At 48.0% G+C, this 22,483-nt stretch overlaps 1 protein-coding gene across 3 annotated transcripts in view; it reads right to left on the bottom strand.

Moving 5' to 3' along the window:
* The window catches only part of NOXRED1 (NADP dependent oxidoreductase domain containing 1), a 53,960-nt gene that overhangs the window by 5,723 nt on the left and 25,754 nt on the right, over positions 1-22,483 (bottom strand). For 2 of the 3 annotated variants that reach the window (XM_030215370.1, XM_030215371.1), the window contains exons 6-7: positions 16,960-17,179; positions 5,858-6,742 (exon numbers count right to left, since the gene is read on the bottom strand). In XM_030215370.1, the coding sequence (XP_030071230.1) occupies positions 6,523-6,742; positions 16,960-17,179 (440 nt within the window). In that variant the 3' untranslated portion in view covers positions 5,858-6,522. Of the gene's footprint in view, positions 1-5,857; positions 6,743-16,959; positions 17,180-22,483 lie in introns of those variants that run through there. The other variant, XR_003943445.1, reaches the window with a different exon arrangement.

Here is a 22,483-nt window from a genome sequence, read left to right as displayed (position 1 = left end):
GGCTTCTTAGCCTTTGTGATCACTAGGGATTTGGGGAAGGTCAGGGTTTTTGAGTACCACTGGAGGGGTGGCACACTGGTTGGGGGTTTAAAGTCCTTGAGGAATCATAGTCAAGTTGATAAAATTGACAACCACCAAGGGAATGATATGGGAGGAGGGACCGGACTGGGCATGGAGGACCACCCGGAGTAGAAAGGGGGAAATCATAAATTGAGCACTGTTGGGGGGGGGGGGGGGGGGGATAATCTAATCTGAAAGGGGTAGATGCTCAACGTAAACTGGCCTTGCAATATGGTTTAGCCAGTCTGAATGAAACACTATTGTGCACCTAACGCATAAAGGCTTTTCAGCACTGCTTTTACCATGTACGGAAGCAGAACTGTCAGTAGCTTTTAGTTTAAATTGCAAGACCGGTTTGCTTTGAGTTAAAGGTTTGCTTCTCTCATCAGTTTGAATGTGTAGCTGTGCCTCCTAACAAGGAGAAAGCATAGGTCTTTCAAAATTGGATTACCTGCAGCAGTGTTGTCCTCTATCTACTTTGGTGAGAACCATGCCACCAATAGAGCTCCCTCTTTCAGATCTCCAGCCTCAAGGAAGGGGGACATTTCAAAGTACATTTCAGGGGAGTATATACCTTTCAAGTTATCACTCTTCATTCCATTTCCAAAAACAAGTGTCCCCATATTTCCTAATCCACACCCTTTGCTGTTTTCTATCCCCTCCTTCCCCCACCACCTCCCCCTCAGTGGTAAGAGCACTGGGCTGGCAACCAGGGAAGCCTGGTTCAAATCTTGCTACTGCTCCTTGTGATCTTGGGCAAGTCCATTGCCTCAGGTACAAACTTGCTGCCCAATATTAAGTGTGATTTAACAAGGCAGGCGAGGCTCCCCCCAGTTAAATCATCTATGCTCTCCTAACTGCTGCTATTTACTACTAATCATTTCTATAGTGATACTAGACATATGCAGCGCTGTACACATTATATGTACTACTACTACTACTACTACTTAACATTTCTAGAGCGCTACTAGGGTTACGCAGCGCTGTACAAATTAACAATTAAGGACGGTCCCTGCTCGGAAGAGCTTACAATCTAATGGACGAAATGTCAAGTTGGGGTAGATAAGTTTCCTGAGAAGTGGTGTAGTGATTAGAAGCTGAAGGCGACATTGAAGAGGTGGGCTTTGAGCATTGATTTGAAGATGGGTAGGGAGGGGGCACGGCGTATGGGCTCAGGGAGTGTGTTCCAGGCATGGGGTACTCTCTCTGTCCCTAGAGGGCTCACACTCTAAGTTTTTGTACCTGGGGCAATGGAGGGCTAAGGGACTTGCCCAAGGGCAAAAGGGGCTGCAATGGGAATCAAACTCAGGTTGACAGGATCAAAGCCTGCCGCACTAACCATTAGGCTACTCCTCCACTTAACTGGACAGTGCCACTAAAAGGTCTGAGGACAGAGCCTGGAAGGAGTCCGGATTTAACCAGTTAGCAGCCATATTCAGACTGCTAATTGGTTAAATAAGCAGCAAAGGACCATGCTAACTTTAGCCACACAGCCAATCCCCTGAAGAAACTTCAAGACAGGTCAAGCCCTTCCACCCCTGTAGAACCCCCCACATCCAGGACCTACCTTGATAGTCTCTGGGGGTCTCGGCAGGAGTGAACAGTATCGCTCCTGCCCCTCGGTCCACCAGGGACCATCAAGGTAGGCCCAGTGAGGCCTATGGGGGGTGGGGGATCAGGCCTGTCTTGCATTTTCTACAGGGAGGTGGGAAGGAGAGGATGTGCTGTTCCAGGTAGGTAGGAGAGATCAAAATGAGGGGGTGGGATGATTGAAAGGGGTGTGTGCTGGACATGTCCCAGCATTGAATACTGGGGCTTAATTCTGCCCACAGCCACCAGTGTTTAAAATACTACTGACTGCCACCAGCTGAATACTGACCGGTAGCCAGGGCCGTGCCTAGGGTCTCTGGTGCCCCCCTGCAGACTATCGGTTGGCGCCCCCCCCCCCCCCCCCCCCGTCCAGCAGAGCAGGAACAGAAGGGAGCAGGCAAGTAAGCCGGACCTCAGGAAAAAATAGCACTGTATGTATCCCTCATTGATAAGTCTCTGACTCTAAAGTTTAGCAATTTCATTAAAGCAAAATGTATTTTTACATATCACATCCTATCCAAGGAGAATGTTTTATATTTGTCACCCGTCTGTGGTAAAACTTCACACAGTATCAAAATACCTCTAATATGTAGTCGTGCCAGCCGAGGAAACTAACTGTGCTCAGCTCACAAGAGACAGAGTGAACATAAAATAAAACTTCATCCTTAAAAGATAATATTGGATGAATGCATGAAGGTGAATATGAATTCCTGTGAAAGGAATCAATTTGATTTACAATAAATCCAGATATTACTCCCTCATATATATAACAAAAAATTATTTAAGTGGAATGGAATTATTTGACTGTACTGGTAAACAGAAAGAAATACTCTATTGCATTCTAATCTCGTTTGCACCAAAGGATATAATTCAAATCAAACATTTATCTCTGATCAACTATCTCAGATCAAATATTTATTTCAGATCAAATATTAAGGTTTCCTTGCTTACAGTCACTTAAATCTACCTAGCCTTTATATAGCTTATAGGATTTAAACACTCTTAAACTGAAATTCACCCTTTTCTGTTCTTCATAAACTTCAAGTAATCCTGAAATATTCAGATCCTTTTCTCACTAGAGAAACTTCAATCGCCACCAATCTCTTTTCACTTATATTTTCTCATTTACCACAATCAGGCACTCTGTTATAACTTCAGTCAACAAACACAGGAAGTCACAGCTGGATGTCTCTCTTGGCAAAGGACAGCTCTCACTCTGTTCACTTCCCGGGCAGATTTCTTAACAGAAGCTGATCATCCAATCAGAGAGCTCTATTTGAATGCAGATTAACATACAGACACTCATGGGAACGTTTACTGAAAAACACCGGACTAATTTGCATATGATTTAAACAAATCTGAGCATATGACAACCAAGTACAGACTCCCAGCACCTGAATTCTGCAATTAGATTTAAGGCAAATACTTTTAAAACTTATTTTTAGCACTTTTAAAATTTCAGGTTCTCTTTAATTTGAATGCTGTTTCAAGCTCTGAAACTCACCCTGACTGAGGAGCTAGCCCCAAACTGAAGCATAAATAGCAATCTGGTTGTATTCTCATGTAACTTGAAGAGCGTGCCTGCCTCAATTAATACTGCTCCTTTGCATGAAAAGGGGAGGGCAGCGGAAACCAGAGAATCACAAGTTCAGGTGAAAGATTTTGCAAGTGAGCAGACGGACGCAGGGCAGTAGCGCCCCCCTGCGGCGCTTACCTCGCTTACTGCATCAGCACGGCCCTGCCGGTGGCTTTCTTGCTCTTGGAACTGGCCAGAGCTGTTGGAAGGAGTCCCAATCATCACTCAACACTGATACCTACACATACGCTACAAATTTGCAGAGACAAATAAATAAATTATGGAACCACAGCTACAGCAAGGGGTGGTTCTGCCTGAGCTGAAAGCTTAAAGAGCAGAAGAAAGCTGCAGGGACAAAAAATTAAAAGTATAGGAAAGTGAAATCCCAGTGCCTGTTGATTAGGCATAAGAGAAGAGATGTGGCAGTATGAAGCAGAGCCCAGTGGTAAAGAGGCTGGGAGAGTATCTGAACAGTACAGACAAATTTCAGCAGTGGTATGAACCTGCTTTGCCACTTTGTGTTTATTAAGAGAAATTAGACCTTTGCTACAGTTAGATGACTTGATCATAATTACCAACATTCTGATTATGAGCAGACTAGATTACTGCAATTCTCTTTACGTTGACTTATCACAGACTCCAGGGCCGCCGAGAGACTGGGCCAGGCCCGGGACAAGGCCGCCCCCGGGGTCCCCCAACCCAACCCACCCAAGGTCGCCGGGCTCCCCTTCTACCTGCCACCGGGCCCTCTGCACTGACCTTAAGCGCCTCACCTTCGAAAGCACAGCAAGCAGCGGCAGACCACTCCTTCCTTCCGTGTCCCGCCCTCGCAGAAGTTACATCAGGCGAGGGCGGGACACGGAAGGAAGGAGTGGTCTGCCGCTGCTTGCTGCGCTTTCGAAGGCAAGGCACAAGTTCAATGCCAGGGAGTGACGGAGGGTGGGCGGGCTGGACTGCGCGGCGGCACCGCCCCCCCCCCGAAGGCCAGGGCAACCTTGTCCCCCCCCTCTCGGCAGCCCTGACAGACTCAGCCGAGGCATCTACAGCTTATAGGGAAAAAAAATATGTGACCATAATTCTCTGATTCTGCATTTGCTTTGGTGATTGTCCATTGGGAGTCAAATTAAGTTTAGAGTTTTTGAATCAATATTCAGCCACACTGATGAAAATCCAGATAAGGCAGTCAGTGCTGTAACTTAGCTAGATAGTAGCAATATTCAGTCCACCATCCAGACAACTGAGCGCAGTCTTCGAAGTTCGCTGGCTGGTGCACTGAATATGGTTACTCTCCGGCTAAGTTCTAGTATCACCCTGGCTCCACCTGGCAGTATGCGCTGACCAAGACGGTAAGGTATCCGGATAATGTCGGTGAATGTCCAGCTCAGCAGCTGCTGTGATCTGGATAAGTGCTTTAGAATATTGACACTTTTTTTTTGCCTTGTCTTCCAAGCTGTACATTTTGAGAGACCATGATACCGTGGCAGCTGCTCTGTTACTTACCCCAGCAATCTTGTCATTCACCTCAGCAGCTGTTGCTGTGTTTTCTGTCTTATTGATGATCCTGATCTGGTACTTTTTGCATTTTTTGGTCCACATTCGTGAATGCCTTACCTATGATCATCCAGTTAGGAGGTGACTATATGAAGTTTGAAGAACCTGACTCTCTAATGATTGAAGACAGGAGCTCTATAGTTTGTACATAAGATGAGGATGTTTTAAGAGAATAAGGAGACCATTCTATGACTGGGCTGAGTAACAGCCTCAGGGCGCCAAGAATCTTATAGAACACTAGTGTAAACTGGCATCAACACACCCACTTACACCATGTCAACAGCAGGCATAAATGTGGCACTTAAGGACATAATTGACAGTATTCTGTAAGTATGGGAGTCTCGCCTATGCTCTGCCCATGTTCCACCCACTTTTGGGCTCATTTTCGACATAAAACGGAAGATGGACGTATAATTGAGACCCGATTTTAGACATCTCCAACTGCAGTCCGTCGCAAGGACATCCAAAGATCAAGGAGGCGTGTCGGAGGAATAGCAAAGGCGGGACTTGAGCGTGCCTGACACTTGGACATCTTTGACCCATAATTGAAAAAACCAAGGACGTCCCTGACGAACACTTGGACATTTTCACCCGGACCTTTTTTTCTTACGAATAAGGCACAAAAAGGTGCCCAAAATGACCAGATGACAACCCGAGGGAATCGGGGATGATCTCCCGTTACTCCCCTAGTGGTCACTACCCCCCTCCCACCCTCAAAAAAACATCTTTAAAAATATGTTGTGCCAGCCTCAGATGTCATACTCAGGTCCATGACAGCGCATGAAGGTCCCAGGAGCAGTTTTAGTGGGTACTGCAGGGCACTTCAGACAGGCAGACGCAGGCCCATACCCCCCCTACCTGTTATGTTTGTGGAGGAAACAGCAAGCTCTCCAAAACCCACCACAAACCCACATCTGGGTGCCCCCCCCCCCCTTCACCCATAAGGGCTATGGTAGTGGTGTACAGTTGTGGGTAGTGGGTTTTGGAGGGCTCTGCACACAAGGTAAGGGAGCATTTTATGAAGTCAACTGCAGTGCCCCCTAGGGTGCCCAGTTGGTGTCCTGGCATGTCAGGGGAACCAGTGCACTACAAATGTTGGCTCCTCCCACGACCAAATGGCTCACATTAGGGCGTTTTTGGTTTGGAAAACTGTCGAAAGTCAGAGACGTCAATGTCTAGGGACGTCTCTGACAGTATTTTCGAAACTAAAGGTGGACGTCCATCTTGTTTCGAAAATACGGATTTCCCTGCCTCTGGATTTTGCTATTTTGCAAGGAAGTCCAAATCGCAACTTAGATGTTTCTTTCAAAAATGCCCCTCCACGTGTTAAATTGTGCACTGAAATTATAGAGCAGTACTGAGTGTACACATAGCACTTACCCACGTTAAATTATCCTACAAAATTAGTGCAAATGGCACTTATACTTACGCACATTACAGAGTGAGGGGGCGAGGGTTTGGAGGATTGTATCTGAGGTTGGAGGGGTAGATAAAGCTGGGTAATAAATTTATTATATTTGATTACTGATTTTGTATTGGAATTTTGCACTGGGCAATTGTATAAGGTGTGTAATCAAGTTATATTTTAAAAACTTTCTTAAACATTATATATCTGTCAAGCATGCTAAATGGCCTCCTTGCCCGCTCTAGAGCTATAAAGCCTCCATTTGCAGGTCCTAGAAGAGAATCCAGCCACCAGCTTCAGTTCTTAATTCAGAAAGATATCCACGCCGTCTCTGCTGACTTCAGGGCTCCGCTTCCACGGGGACTGCAGGAATCTGGCTCGACACACAAGGCTCGGAAGAGGATGAAGGGAGACAGTTCTCTTTCACCTGCTCAGAGACTCCAACTGAGGTACAGTATACTTGGAGAAGGTGATCCTGGAGAACTGGGCTGCTGACCAGCAGCTTGCTGAACGGTGTGTCTTTTTGGTGTATCGCAGTCAAGTCAAACCTGGGGAAGGCACTGCATGAAGAGAAAACAGGACAAGCCTTACATGGGGACCACTGTGGGTACAGAACATACTTTCAACCTGCCATTTGACAGCCCTCTGGGTCTGTACACTCACCTTTATCTGAACGCATGGTGCTTTTTTTAGTTCCCTAACGTACTTTAGAAGGTTCTCACTCTAGGCCTTGGGACACACCCAGTCGGGTTTTCTGGAGAAGATGCACGAGATCAAATTTGAATGTACTACCTCCGTTGTATGCAAGTCTTTTCTCATGCATATTCATTGAAAACCTGACTGGCTAGGTGTGTCCCGAGGACTGCATTTTACACACGTTGTTGGTAATTCTCTATCGACTGCCTAAAAGTAGGCAGCAACTGATGTGAGCTAACACGAATTCGATGGTGGCAAGTCTGCAGTTGTGCACCTAACTCTAGATGCGAGCACTTACGCTAGCTCAGTGGCTGGTGGAACTGCTGTCAGTCAGGCATGCAACTGCTAGCATTCTACAACCTGTGCATGCAAGGGCTGGGCTCGCCCCTGGCCCTCCCAGATCCACACCACTATAGGGCTGATTCTCAGAACTCCACACTGAGAAATAGCGCAGGAACAGCGCAGAAAAAAAACTCCCCAATGCTCAACACTAATTCATTGCATGTAAATTATATGCTCGCTGTTAGCGTTGATCATTGGGACGTTAAGGGGGAGAAACAAGCCTTGTGCATGTGCACAAGAGCTGTGTAGTAAGCATCAGTCAGAACCAGAGTCTGAAGGAGGTGACTGAAAGGACGGAGTTGCTCAGGCAAATATTTAAAAAGATGGAAGCTTTTGGGTTAACTTCCTGAGCAACCTCCTGAAAGCTCTGCAAGCAGCTATCTTTTTCATACCTGTCATTTTTAGCTGCCCCCCCCCCCCCCCCCAATATTATCCTCGTGCAGTGGGCTTTTCCTGTAAGCATGTGGGCGGCATGGGCTTCCAGCCACTTAGAAGACAAACTGGCAGAGGGAGGCTCAGCAGAAATCCTCTCAAACTTTCACTGCCATCCCTGAGCTGGCGGTAGGTTTCCTGTGGTAAGGGCACTGTCTACTTCTGTGCTTTTCTTTCAATATTGAGGCGGGATACAAGATGAGCTCATTTACATGCAATGTGCAGTCATCTTTGGCACAGGTGTTATGGGTCACGCTAGTGCCCTCGGAACATTCCGGTGGAGGAGTGGCCTAGTGGTTAGGGTGGTGGACTTTGGTCCTGGGGAACTCAGGAACTGAGTTCGATTCCCACTTCAGGCACAGGCAGCTCCTTGTGACTCTGGGCAAGTCACTTAACCCTCCATTGCCCCATGTAAGCCGCATTGAGCCTGCCATGAGTGGGAAAGCGCAGGGTACAAATGTAACAAAAATAAAATAGATACTATTGGAGATTCTACATGGAATGTTGCTACTATTGGAGATTCTACATGGAATGTTGCTATTCCACTAGCAACATTCCATGTAGAAGGCTGCGCAGGCTTCTGTTTCTGTGAGTCTGACGTCCTGCACATACGTGCAGGACGTCAGACTCACAGAAGCAGAAGCCTGCGCGGCCACATTGGTGATCTGCAAGGGATGACTTCTACATGGAATGTTGCTAGTGGAATAGCAACATTCCATGTAGAATCTCAAATAGTAGCAACAGTGGAGGAGTGGCCTAGTGGTTAGGGTGGTGGACTTTGGTCCTGGGGAAGTTCGATTCCCACTTCAGGCACAGGCAGCTCCTTGTGACTCTGGGCAAGTCACTTAACCCTCCATTGCCCCATGTAAGCCGCATTGAGCCTGCCATGAGTGGGAAAGCGCAAGGTACAAATGTAACAAAAATAAAATAGATACTATTGGAGATTCTACATGGAATGTTGCTACTGTTGGAGATTCTACATGGAATGTTGCTATTCCACTAGCAACATTCCATGTAGAAGCCTGCGCGGCCACATTGGTGATCTGCAAGGGCTGACTTCTATACATGGAATGTTGCTAATAGCAACATTCCATGTAGAATCTCAAATAGTAGCAACACTGGAGGAGGAGTGGCCTAGTGGTTAGGGTGGTGGACTTTGGTCCTGAGGAACTGAGTTTGATTCCCACTTCAGGCACAGGCAGCTCCTTGTGACTCTGGGCAAGTCACTTAACCCTCCATTGCCCCATGTAAGCCGCATTGAGCCTGCCATGAGTGGGAAAGCGCAGGGTACAAATGTAATAAAATAAATAAATATAGTGCTACTAGACTTACACAGCGCTGTACACTTGAACATGAAGAGACAGTCCCTGCTCGACAGAGCTTACAATCTAATTAGGACAGACAAACAGGACAAACAAGAGATAAGGGAATTTTAAAGTGAGGATGATAAAGTAAGGGTTCTATACATTTGTCACCATATAATAATGGAGGAAAAGGACCTCAGATATCCCGTGTAACACTATTACAGTGTTTGTTGACGGATTTCTATATTTATCATTCAACAGTCCAAGAAAACTTTAAAAAATCAGTCTTAACCCTGCCATAAGACGGACTCTCTTTCACAAAAGGTTTTACAAATAAATCCACATAGGCCAACAATGGTTCTAAGAAACAATTCTTTGACGACGTAACTGTGAGTAAGAAGTACAAGCAGGGCACCTTTTTTAAAATGTTTTCCATATCTGTTGTTTAAAATCAAATCATTGTTATTTTTAGAGCATGGTAGCATTTGAATGCAAAAGCAGTACTCAGGACCTATAGAGCAATTCTACCATACCATAAGCAGTCATTTCTACGAGTCACACAAGGAAAAGGAAAGCATCTTAAACACTACAGTGAGCACTAGAACATCAATTCACCTATTGTAAAACAAAACCAGACAGATAGTACAGATCGTCAATCCTGCACAGTCAATGCCAACTGAAAGTCATGTCTTTTTCACAAACACAGATACACCCTAATCCACTATAGAACAAGTAATCATAAACTTTCTATTTAGACAAAATTTAAACTGAACCCCCGATGCCAGACTCTGCATACAATGCAACACCACAGAAACAGAAAATGTCCCCTAGTACTGTGCAAAATATAAAGACAGCAGATGTAAATTTGAAAAAAACTAACAAGTACCAATCACCACTTTACAAATTAACAAACAGAAATAAAACAAATATAGAAAGTAAAATAACACCATTTTATTGGACTAATACATTTAGCTAATCAAAAGAAAAAAAGCAGATCAAAAAAGACAAAAAAATAGAACAGGAGGGTAACAGAAGAAGTGGTTTATTACAAGTTACCCGACGTGGCCACGTTTCGCCTTCAGGCTGCGTCAGGGGTAAAAAAACTAATAGGGGTAAAAAGCAAAGTGAACCCCTAAAAGTAGTCCTACAACCACCTTACATAAGTGCTTCCCAAGCTTACTCAGCAAACTTCACAATGCTATGTTGACTGGCAGCTGAGTAAGCTTGGGAAGCACTTATGTAAGGTGGTTGTAGGACTACTTTTAGGGGTTCACTTTGCTTTTTACCCCTATTAGTTTTTTGATCTGCTTTTTTTCTTTTGATTTGCCATTTCTGTGGCAGATCTTTGCCTTTTTTTTGTTTCTGTCTAATACATTTAGCTTCCAGAGGCCAAAATCTCCTTCCTCGGGTCAATACAGTATAGTTTTGTATAGGGGGTTTTGTTCTCTGAAAGTTAAGTCAAAATGTATTAAAATTAGTTCAATAAAAAGATTACCTTATTTACATGTTCTATTTATAAACATTTATTAACACAGCTACAATACTAATATCCTAAAGCAAAAAAATAAAAATATATATTTTATTTACAGTTTGTCGTCTCTGGTTTCTGCTTTCCTCATCTTCTTTTCACTGTCTTCCTTCCATCCAGCATCTGTCTTCGCTCTCTCTCTGCCATCCACTGTCTGCCCTCTCTCTCTGCCCCTTCCATCCACTGTCTGCCCTCTCTCTCCCTTCTATCCACATCATGCCCTCTATCTCTGCCCCTTCCATCCACCATTTGCCCCAGTCTGCCCTCTTTCTCTCTCCCCCTTCCACCCACCATCTGCCCTTTCTCTCTGCCCCTTCAATCCGTCTGCTTTCCCTCTCCCATCCCTCCAGGGTCTGCCCTCCCTCACGCTACCCCCTTCCATCCAGGGTCTGTCCCCTCTCTCTCTGCCCCCTCTTTTCAGCCCCCTTATTCCACCTGTCCCTAGTTCCAGCCCCAGCCCACATCTCCCACCTGCCCCCCTTTTCAGCCCCACTATCCCACCAGTCCCCAGCCCTTTTCTCCCATCAGACCCAAGCTTCAGCCCCCAGCCACTTCTCACTGTCCCCTTTTCAGCCCCTAGTTTCAACCCCAGCCCTTTTCTCTCACCAGTCCCGAGCTTCAGCCCCAGCCAGTTCTCCCTGTCCCCTTTAAAGCCCCCAGTCCCCACAGTTTCAGCCCCTGCCCCTTTTCAGCCCCCAGTTCCAGTACTAGCCCCCTTATCCCAACTACCCTCCTTTTCAGCCCCCAGTTCCAGCCCCCTTCATCCACCACATGCCTTGCATCCCCCCTTTTCAGCCACAGACCCATTCTCCCACCTGCTCCAGGCATGGACCCATTTTCCCTCCTGCCCCCTTGTCAGACCCCAGTTCCAGCTTCAGACCCTTCTCCCCTCTGACCACTCCCTCCCCTCCCCCTCCCCTATGCCCTTCTCCCCTCTGAGCTCCCCCACCCTCCCCAATCCCCTTCTCCCCTCTGAGCTCCCCCTCTCCCATCTGGGCTCACCCATCTGAGCCCCCTCTGGGCTCCCCCACCCCTCCCCAATCCCCTTCTCCCCTCTGGGCTCCCCCTCTCCCATCTGAGCACCCCACTCCTCCCCAATCCCCTTCTCCCCTCTGGGCTCCCCTTCTCCCCTCTGAGCACCCTCACCCCTCCCCAAATCCCCTTCTCCCCTCTCAGCTCCCCCTCTCCCATCTGAGCCCCCTCTGAGCACCCCCACCCCTCCCCAATCCCCTTCTCCCCTCTCAGCTCCCCCTCTCCCATCTGAGCCCCCTCTGAGCACCCCCACCCTCCCCAATCCCCTTCTCCCCTCTGGGCTCCCCTTCTCCCATCTGAGCCCCTCCCCCCCTGACCCGGTCCAGTCGTCTCCCCTCCGTCCAGGCTGACAGGGCCCTCTTCTCCTGCCACCACCCTGCCTGTTTAAAAAAAAAAATCCATGCAGCGACGCAGGCAGCGCTTCGTGTCTGCCCTGTGTGTGCTGTACAAGCTGAAAATCACTTCACTGGCGTCGGGCCTTCCCTCGCGATGTCCCGCCCTTGAGGAAATAGGAAGTTATCTCAGAAGAGGGCAAGACATCACGAGGGAAGGCCTGACGCCAACGAAGCGATTTTTAGCTTTTACGCACACACAGGGCAGACGCGAAGCGCTGCCTGTGTTGCTGCGATGAATTTTTTTTTTAAACAGGAAAAGTGGTGGCAGGAGACAATGGAGCACCCCCCACCCGCTGACACCCGGGGCGGACCGCCCCCACCGCCCCGCCCTTGCTAAGCCACTGGGAGTGAGCTTGCTGTGGTTTTGTTAATTTAGTGAAAATACCCCTGAAGAAGTGAAACGGACTGGCCGCCGTTGGGTCCAGATCACTCTTCCCTCTAAGCCGAGCAAGTGTCCTCCAATTGCATTGATACCAGTAAGGGATGGTGCTTCAATATTGTGCTTTCTATCTCTAGGGCTAGGCAGGTTCCCTGAAGTTCTGCAGAAATTGCCTGTCCCTCGCTATTGAAAATGTGATAATGAAACAGCACCCCCTACAGGCAGGCATGTAGATGGGAGACTACCACTTAGCTTAGAGGTAACAGTGGTCCAGATAAGTGCTCCATACATTTTAGTTGTTCTGTGTTGCTGGTCACTGTTTATGTATGTCAAAGATTTTTCAAGTGCTTGACTAAAAGAAGGTGTGAAGAAACAGTGTGTTTTAAGCCTGTAAAATATATTGGATTTTTCCTGCATTAATTATGTCTTGAAGTGTATTTCTCCTATTTGGCCAGCAGGTGGTGTTTCTCTGCTATAAAGCTGTTACAGAGAATGAATGCTCTTTTCTTTAGTTTAACACAAACAGGAAGCAAAACGCAGTATATTTTTGAAATGTTGTGTTCTGGGCTCTGATTGGTCTGGGGTTTGAACCTAACTAGCAGTTGTCAGGATTGCAGTTACAGGTTTTGAGTTCAGTTTCAGCCCGGGAGAAGAGAGAGAGAGAAAGCTCTTTGCTGAAGCCCTGTAAAATAGTTATATTTGAAACTGGTGAGCAGCTATATGTCCTGATCTCCCCCGGTACTTTCTAGAAAGTAAACAAATGTTTAGTTAGTGTTAGAATTGATCCATTTTTCAGTTACTTGTTACTGTTTGCTGATTGCACTTTTTCTGTTCACTGTTCAATATTTTTATGAGAATAAACATAATCGTTTGTTCGCCCTGCCTGTCTGGACTGATAAAGAATCCTGGTAGTTTGTATGTTGGGTCTGTGAGTGCTTTCTGGGAACTATGGGACCACTGGGAGTGTGGCCCCAGTAACCTAGAAATCACTGGGGATAATTTGAGAGTGGGAAACTCACCCAGAGGTGGTCGTGACCCAGTCGGTGGGAGGAGGGTGCTAGTGTAGAGCACAAGCAGCAGGTGCAGGCAGACCTGAGCTGTGCTGGGATAGACCCTCTAAGTAGTCGCGGGGTAACCCCAGGCTGTCAGCTAGGCGTTTCGTGAAAGAAGGATTCAATTATTTCTTTAAGCCAGGGGTTCCCAAACTTTTTGGGTTCATGGCACCCTTAGTGTCCAAGCAATTTTTTGCAGTACCCCCTCCCGGCCACATGGGTCTCCGCTCCCCCTGCCACATAGGTCTCCCTTTCCCTGCAACCCCCTCCTCTCACACCAGCACACCTCTCCTCCCTGAAAGTTCAGCACATCCCACCAGCCATTTAACGGGCTGCTGCAGGTTTGGAGGGTGCCTGAGCCTGAAGTGGGGAGGGGGCCAGACCCCTTCCCCTCACCCCCGCGGCTATGCTACTTGCAACAAGGGATGCTGAATATACATTTTACGAAGCAACCACATCGCCACTTCAATGCTTTTCTGCATACATGTTAACATATGCATATACGTTATCCAGAAAGCTGAACTTGCTGGTTTTCTCCTTCCCCTCCCTCCTATATAATATCTCCTCATTCTATAACTTGTCATCTAAATTTACACACCACTTGCACGCTTAAATTTATAGAATAGTACCACTTATGTGGGAAGTGTAGACATAGGCTGTGCATCGAGCACTATGCAACTCGTTTAGCGCATAAATGCAAGGGGTGTTTGACAGGATAGCAGCATCATTTGTGCACATTTACACCTGCTCTTGACGTGGCACATTGATGCAGATTTGCACTGATAATGGAATCTTGGTGCCCAGATGCCTTTTTTACAGAATTAGCAACTCATCACACGGCATCTAAGCACCTGAACTGTGGTGTCCAGTACGACCATTATCCCCATAGTGAACTATATGTAGAAGCATCAGCTATTTTAAAAAAGGGTTTCTGCATTTAGAAGCCACTGATCCTTTTCATTTTTTAAATCTTTTTTTTCTTTGTGCTTTTCAAGGAGGACTGAAAGCGCTGTAGCAACGATTCTGTCTGTTAGTCTGGAAGCAAGTTAACTTCTGTAAAAAATGAGTGAGGGACGGAAGGATGGAATAGGAACTGATCCTTATTCTCTCCATCCACTTAGAATAAAGGAATTTTCAGCAGGGCTAACAATCCTTTTATGTCACTAGCACAGTTGACTTGCCAAGTGCTCCACCTACCCTGAATGACTAGAGCAGCACCCAACGGAAATAAAACATGCTCAGAATTGCTTTTGTACTGAAGGTTGAAAAAATGTCATGAAAAGAATTGTATACAAATACAAAAGAAAAACCAGGGTCTCAATCAGGAAAAACACGAGAGAATAGGTTTTAATACAAAAAATTAAATATATAACTAATTAATATATGTATGGAGTGATCTCAGAGTAATAACTCATCCAACCGAGGAAACGCACAAGCGATTTATACCTCTAAGGGTGCACAAGCTTCTCAATCATTGATCTACTCCGTATTTTTTAATTTTTTAGTGAGCAAAAAAACCAGTGCTCTAAAGGAAACTTAAAAATTACTATTGTCCACTCATTGGGAGGAAGGAGAAAAACATTTTAAATAAAGCACTTAGCTTTAATGAAGATGGTCCCGCTGATAGGACGTGTGTAAGTCCAAACCTTCTTGACTATCAGCGTTCAAAACGCCCACCGATGACTTCTTTGAAGCACATAAAATGCGTCGGGAACAATTACAGTCTATCCAAAAAGTCCCACGCACTGTTGGTAACTTTAATAGTTTAATAATCCTCGTTCTTCCATTCCCAAAATAATCTTTCAGATAGACCCCTTCAAACCTCTGCAAGTTCGACTCTGCAGGGTTTCGTTATCAACTTCACCAGGAACCTCAGAGACGAAACGGTCTAGTAAGCTGGAAATAAGCTGGAAATAACGTGCCTCTTTCATAAGTACATAAGTAATGCCATACTGGGAAAAGACCAAGGGTCCATCGAGCCCAGCATCCTGTCCATGACAGCGGCCAATCCAGGCCAAGGGCACCTGGCGAGCTTCCCAAACGTACAACCCTTCTATACATGTTATTCCTGGAATTTTGGATTTTTCCAAGTCCGTTTAGTAGCGGTTTATGGACTTGTCCTTTAGGAAACCGTCCAACCCCTTTTTAAACTCTGCTAAGCTAACCGCCTTCACCACTTTCTCCGGCAACGAATTCCAGAGTTTAATTACACGTTGGGTGAAGAAAACTTTTCTCCGATTTGTTTTAAATTTACTACACTGTAGTTTCATCGCATGCCCCCTAGTCCTAGTATTTCTGGAAAGCGTGAACAGATGCTTCACATCCACCTGTTCCACTCCACTCATTATTTTATAGACCTTTATCATGTCTCCCCTCAGCCGTCTCTTCTCCAAGCTGAAAAGCCCTAGCCTCCTTAGTCTTTCTTCATAGGGAAGTCGTCCCATCCCCGCTATCATTTTAGTCGCCCTTCGCTGCACCTTTTCCAATTCTACTATATCTTTCTTGAGATGCGGCGACCAGAATTGAACACAATACTCATTTAGAGGTTTGAAGGGATCTATCTGAAAGATTATTTTTGGAATGGAAGAGCGAGGATTATTAAACTATTAAAGTTACCTTAATAATAAGGATGAACTATTAAGGGGTTCGGAGTTTAACGCTTTAAGCGAGAGCACTTAAGCTGCATTATTATTGAGTGCTAGAGTGAGTGTTTCGGGTGAAGCACTTTGAGAGAATAGAGTTTTTGAGCACTTTGAGTGAGGTTAAGTTTCCTTTAGAGCACCGTTTTTTTTGCTCACTAAAAAATTAAAAAATACAGAGTAGATCAATGATTGAGCTTGTCCACCCTTAGAGGTATAAATCGCTTGTGTGTTTCCTCGCTTGGGTGAGTTATTACTCTGAGATCACTCCATACATATATTAATTAGTTATATATTTAATTTTTTGTATTAAAACCTATTCTCTCATTGTGTTTTTTCTGATTGAGACCCTGGTTTTTCTTTTGTATCTGTATTTGATTATATTACCAGAGGTTTATTCTGGGGGTTTTGTCATTATAGATGAAAAGAATTGTGACATACTGATTTATTACAACACAGGGTCCGACATTCAGCTGGCGGTGATCAGTGTTTTTACTAACCGCTGCTGATATTAAATCCAGAAATTTAACGCCGGGCTCCAGCGCTGAATTTCCAGCTACAGAGGACCGGCTAACTCATAGCTGGGTAAGGACGATTTTCAGCACTGACCCTACTCTGAAGAACCTCGTAAAGATAGGACCATATAAAAAACATGTACCTACTTTTAACTGGTTAAGTGCTGAATATCACACTTAACCAGTTGACCCCACCCCCAGAATGCCCCCAAAATACCTGGTTTCTGCCTGGGCACTAACTGGGCATTTTCAGCAGCCCTGGACGAGCGATTTAATCAGTTTTTGATAAGGAAGCTGTCATGACAGAACAGAGCCACATTCTACATGATCAGTCTGAAGCAGCGTGTGCCGCTTGAGGCGCATCACCCTTAATAGGGCACAACCGTGCACTCCGAAACCTAAACTGAAACTCGGTTAAGGACGGGCTCCAGACTGCACTGTTTGAACATGAAGCCTAACTTACTCCTCTTCTTGCAGGGATGCCCCAAATCGTTGGCTGACAAAGTTCTCACACACAAACGATGGGCAGCTCTTCTTCTCGCCTTGGGAGGTGGGAGGGACATGACATAACAAGTTGTTGAGTAACTGAAGCGACTGCTTGTGAGATAGACTCTGGTTGCTGCATTTGTTCAGGGCAGCATAAACGACAGCTGCAAACCACCTTGCATTTGCTGCAAGACCACCTACACAAGAGAGAAGAGGGACAAGATGAGTTACAGGCCTCTACTACTACTACTTAACATTTCTAAAGCGCTACTAGGGTTACGCAGCGCTGTACAATTTAACATGGAAGGACAGTCCCTGCTCAAGGAGCTTACAATCTAAAAGACAGGTGTACAATCTAAAGACAAGTATAGAGTCAGTCTGATAGGGCATACTATATTTCTCGAAAGGTTAGGTGCCGAAAGCAGCATTGAAGAGGTGAGTTTTAAGCAGAGATTTGAAGATGGGTAGGGAGGGGGCTTGGCGTAGGGGTTGAGGAAGATTGTTCCAAGCACAGGGAGAGGGCAAGGCAGAATGAGCGGAGCCTGGAGTTGGCAGTGGTGGAGAAGGGTACTGAAAGGTAAAATTATGTATAATCATACCTGATAATTTTCTTTCCATTAATCATAGCTGATCAATCCATAGACTGGTGGGTTGGGTCCATCTACCAGCAGGTGGAGATAGAGAGCAAACTTTTGCCTCCCTATATGTGGTCATGTGCTGCCGGAAACTCCTCAGTATGTCGATATCAAAGCTCCATCCGCAGGACTCAGCACTTAGAGAATTACACCCACGAAGGGACACTCTGCCCAGCTCACCACCGCCGAAACGGGGGAGGGGAATTAACCCAGCTCATCCCCACACAAGTGGGGGAGGGGAATCCGTCCAGCTCATCCCCGCGGAGCGGGGGAGGGACACCACACCCGCCGATGCGGGGGGGATCTGGCTTATCCTGCAACCGCAACCGCGGGAGGAGCTGACTGACCCTAACACCGCCGAAGCGGGAGGGGTACAAAGCTGCCCTACAGCCGCACGAAGTGGGAGGGAGTGCCGGCAGAATTTATGTCTCAATCCAGCCCCGTAAAACGGAGGGGAGAGGAATGCAGCAGCTCACTGTAACACAAACTCGTCTCAACTCTTGAAGAATCCAAGTGAAAGAACTTGAACACGAAGTCTTTCTGAAATAACTGAAGACTAAACTTGAACCTGAAATGCAACCAGAATAAAAACAGAACAGATATCTGGGAGGGGCTATGGATTGATCAGCTATGATTAATGGAAAGAAAATTATCAGGTATGATTATACATAATTTTACCTTCCATATCATCAAGCTGATCAATCCATAGACTGGTGGGATGTACCGAAGCAGTACTCACCCAGGGCGGGACATTGAAATCCCTGACCTCAACACTGAAGCTCCAAACCGGGCCTCCGCCCGTGCAGCCACAGTCAAACGGTAATGCTTGGAGAATGTATGAGCCGAAGCCCAAGTTGCCGCCTTGCATATCTCTTCCAAGGAGACGGATCCGGCCTCTGCCATCGAGGCCGCCTGAGCTCTCGTGGAGTGAGCCTTCAGCTGGATAGGCGGCACCTTCCCCGCGGCCACATAAGCCGCTGCAATGGCTTCCTTGACCCATCTTGCCACTGTAGGCTTAGCAGCCTGCAGACCCTTACGAGGACCTGCAAACAGGACAAACAGATGATCCGATTTCCGGAAATCATTGGTCACTTCCAAGTATCTGAAGATGACTCGTCTCACATCCAGATATTTAAGAGCAGAGTACTCCTCTGGGTAGTCCTCCCTACGAAAGGAAGGGAGACAGAGCTGCTGATTCACATGGAAGCGAGAAACAATCTTGGGCAGGAAGGAAGGCACTGTGCGAATAGTCACTCCTGCCTCAGTGAACTGCAGAAAAGGCTCTCGACATGAGAGCGCCTGGAGCTCGGAAACTCTTCTGGCTGAAGTGATAGCCACCAAAAAGACTGCTTTCAACGTCAGGTCTTTCAGAGATGCCCTCGACAAGGGTTCAAAAGGCGGCTTCTGCAATGCTCTTAGCACCAGGTTGAGATTCCACGCAGGCACCACTGAGTGCAGAGGAGGGCGCAGGTGATTAACTCCCTTGAGAAAGCGCACCACATCTGGCTGCGAAGCCAGGGAAGCACCCTTCAGGCGGCCCCTGAAGCAAGCCAGAGCCGCTACCTGGACTTTAAGGGAACTGAGCGACAGGCCTTTCTCCAGACCTTCTTGCAGGAACGCCAACACTGAAGAAATTGGAGCAGTGAAGGGAGAAAGTGAGCCTGCTTCACACCATGCTGCAAAGATACGCCAAACCCTGGCGTAAGCAGTAGAAGTAGAGCGTTTCCTCGCTCTCAGCATAGTGGCGATGACCTTGTCTGAGAAGCCCTTCTTCCTCAGACGCTGCCGCTCAATAGCCAGGCCGTAAGACCAAAGGGAGAGGGATCCTCCATCACCACGGGACCCTGATGTAACCGGCCCTGCTCCACTGACAGCCGCAGAGGATCGTCGACTGAGAGCCTGATCAAGTCCGCATACCAGGGACGTCTGGGCCAATCCGGACCCACCAGGATTACCCTGCCGGGATGCTTTGCCACCCGGTCTAGCACCCTGCCCAACATGGGCCAGGGCGGGAACACAGAGGAGCTCTTGTGTCGGCCACTGTTGGAGAAGAGCATCTACTCCCAGGGATCGAGGGTCCCGTCCTCTGCTGAAAAAGCGCGGCACTTGGCAATTGGCCGATGACGCCATCAGATCTAGGCTCGGCTGGCCCCAGCGCTTCGTGATGTCGAAGAACGCCTGAGCAGATAGTTGCCACTCTCCGGGCTCCAAGGTATGGCGACTGAGAAAGTCCGCCTTGACATTCATGACTCCGGCAATGTGGGCCGCTGAAAGCTGCTCCAGGTTCGCTTCCGCCCACTGGCAAAGACTCAGCCTCCTTGGCTAGAGGGGCGCTCTTGGTACCTCCCTGGCGGTTGATATAGGCCACAGCCGTGGCATTGTCCGACAGGACCCGTACAGGCTACAACACCAGTACCGGGATGAACTCCAATAACACCAACCGAATGGCTCTGAGTTCCAGGAGGTTGATAGACCACTTGCCTCTGCAGGAGACTAGAGCCCCTGCGCTGTCCTTCCCAAGCAGTGGGCTCCCCAGCCCATCAAAGAGGCGTCTGTCGTGACGACAATCCACTCCGGGGTCACCAGAGGCAATCCTGCAGACAACTTGTCTGTCTGCGTCCACCAGCTCAGCGCCTTGCGCACTGCTGGGTCCACGGGAAGGCGCACAGCATAATCCTCCGACATCGGAGTCCAGCGCAGCAGCAGAGATAGCTGTAGTGGTCTCATATGAGCCCTGGCCCAGGGCACTACTTCCATCGTGGCCGTCATAGAGCCCAACAGCTGCATGTAGTCCCAAGCCCGAATAGGAGAGGCTACTAGGAACTAGTCCACCTGAGCCTGAAGCTTGACAATCCGATTGTCTGGCAGGAACACTCTGCCCACTTGGGTGTCGAATCGAACTCCCAGATACTCCAGGGACTGAGTCGGGCGCAGCTGGCTCTTCTTCCAGTTGATGATCCATCCCAGGGAGCTCACAAGAGCAACTACCCGGTCCATAGCTTTGCCGCACTCTGCATAAGAGGGGGCTCGGATCAACCAGTCGTCCAGATAAGGATGGACTTGTACTCCTTCCTTTAGCAGGAAGGCCGCTATGACCCCCATTACTTTGGAAAAGGTCCGCGGAGCAGTAGCCAACCCGAAAGGGAGGGCTCTGAACTGGAAGTGTCGTCTCAGGACTGTAAAACGCAGAAAGCGTTGGAGAGGAGGCCAGATGGGAATATGCAGGTACGCTTCCTTGATGTCCAAGGAAGCCAAGAACTCTCCTGCCTTCACTGCCGCTATAACAGAGCGGAGAGTCTCCATGCGAAAGTGCCTCACTTTCCAGGCCCGATTGACCCCTTTGAGGTCGAGGATAGGCCGGACAGAACCTCCTTTCTTCGGAACCACAAAGTAAATGGAGTAACGTCCCTTGCCAATCTGATTTTTTGGCACCGGAACGACCGCACCCAGGCGGATCAGGTTGTCCAAGGTCTGCTGCACTGCCACAGCTTGACCGGAGACTTGCAGGGAGAGAGTACAAACCCGTCTCTTAAGGGTTGGCAGAACTCTAGCTTGTAGCCGTCTCTGATGACTTCCAGCACCCACGCGTCTGAAGTTATAGTGGTCCACTCGCCCAGAAACGAGGACAGCCGTCCTCCAATCTGCACTGGGGCGTGGACCAAGGCCCCGTCATTGGGTACGAGACCCTGGGGGAGGACCGGAGGGAGCACCTCCGGGACGGCGGTCTCTGCGAAAGGAATGCTGCTTGAGGGAGAAATTCCTCTTGAAGGAACAGGGGGCAGAGGAACCCGACTTGCCCGGGCGGTACCGACGGGCTTCCAGCAACCGTCCTCTGGAGGTACCGGGACGAGTACTAGCCCGAGCCCTGACCTCTGGTAATTTCTTGCCCTTAGACGTGCCGAGATCGGTCACGATTTTGTCCAGCTCGACCCCAAAGAGCAGCTTGCCTTTAAAAGGCAATCTAGCCAGGCGGGATTTAGAGGCGTGGTCAGCAGACCAATGTTTCAGCCAAAGCCACCGCCGCGCAGAGACTGTCTGAGCCATGCCTTTAGCTGAGGCTCTCAAGACATCATACAGCAAGTCTGCCAAATAGGCTAAGCCCGATTCCAGGGCCGGCCAATCAGCCCTCAAGGAAAGATCCGAGGGGGAAGCCCGCTGCACCATAGTCAGGCACGCCCTGGCCACATAGGAGCCGCAAACTGAGGCCTGCAAACTTAAAGCAGCTGCCTCAAAGGACGACCTTAAGGCCGCCTCCAATCTTCTGTCTTGGGCGTCCTTTAGGGCCGTGCCACGCCGTTTTCTTAGTCACCGCAGTGATTAAAGAATCCACGGTAGGCCACAGATAGGCCTCACGTTCACTCACAGCCAAAGGATAGAGGCGGGACATAGCCCTAGCCACTTTAAGGCTCGTTTCCGGGACATCCCATTGAGCCGCAATTAAGGTGTGCATGGCATCATGCACGTGGAAGGATCTAGGCGGGCGCTTCGTCCCCAGCATAATGGCAGAGCCAACAGGGGCTGAGGGAGAGACGTCCTCCGGAGAGGAAATCTTCAAAGTGTCCATGGCCTGTAAAAACAGGTTGGGCAAATCCTCTGGGCTAAAAAGCCGCGCTGCAGAGGGGTCATCCGCTCCATCCGAGCGGGGATCTATCTCCTCCAAGGAATCCGCAAAGGACCGTTGGGAGACCTCAGACACGCTGCCCTCATCTACATCGGAAGAGACAAAGTCCTCCAAGGCCTGGAAATCAACCCGAGGGCGTTTACCTCTGGGAACCTCAACCTCTTTATCAGAAGAGGGAGCAGGGGCAGCGTTTTGCATGAGGAAAGCCTGATGCAGCAGCAAAACAAACTCGGGGGAGAAACCCC

This window comes from Microcaecilia unicolor, chromosome 9 (assembly GCF_901765095.1).
Source record: "Microcaecilia unicolor chromosome 9, aMicUni1.1, whole genome shotgun sequence".
Classification (NCBI taxonomy): Eukaryota; Metazoa; Chordata; class Amphibia; order Gymnophiona; family Siphonopidae; genus Microcaecilia; species Microcaecilia unicolor.
This window is presented reverse-complemented; position numbering and strand designations above follow the sequence as displayed.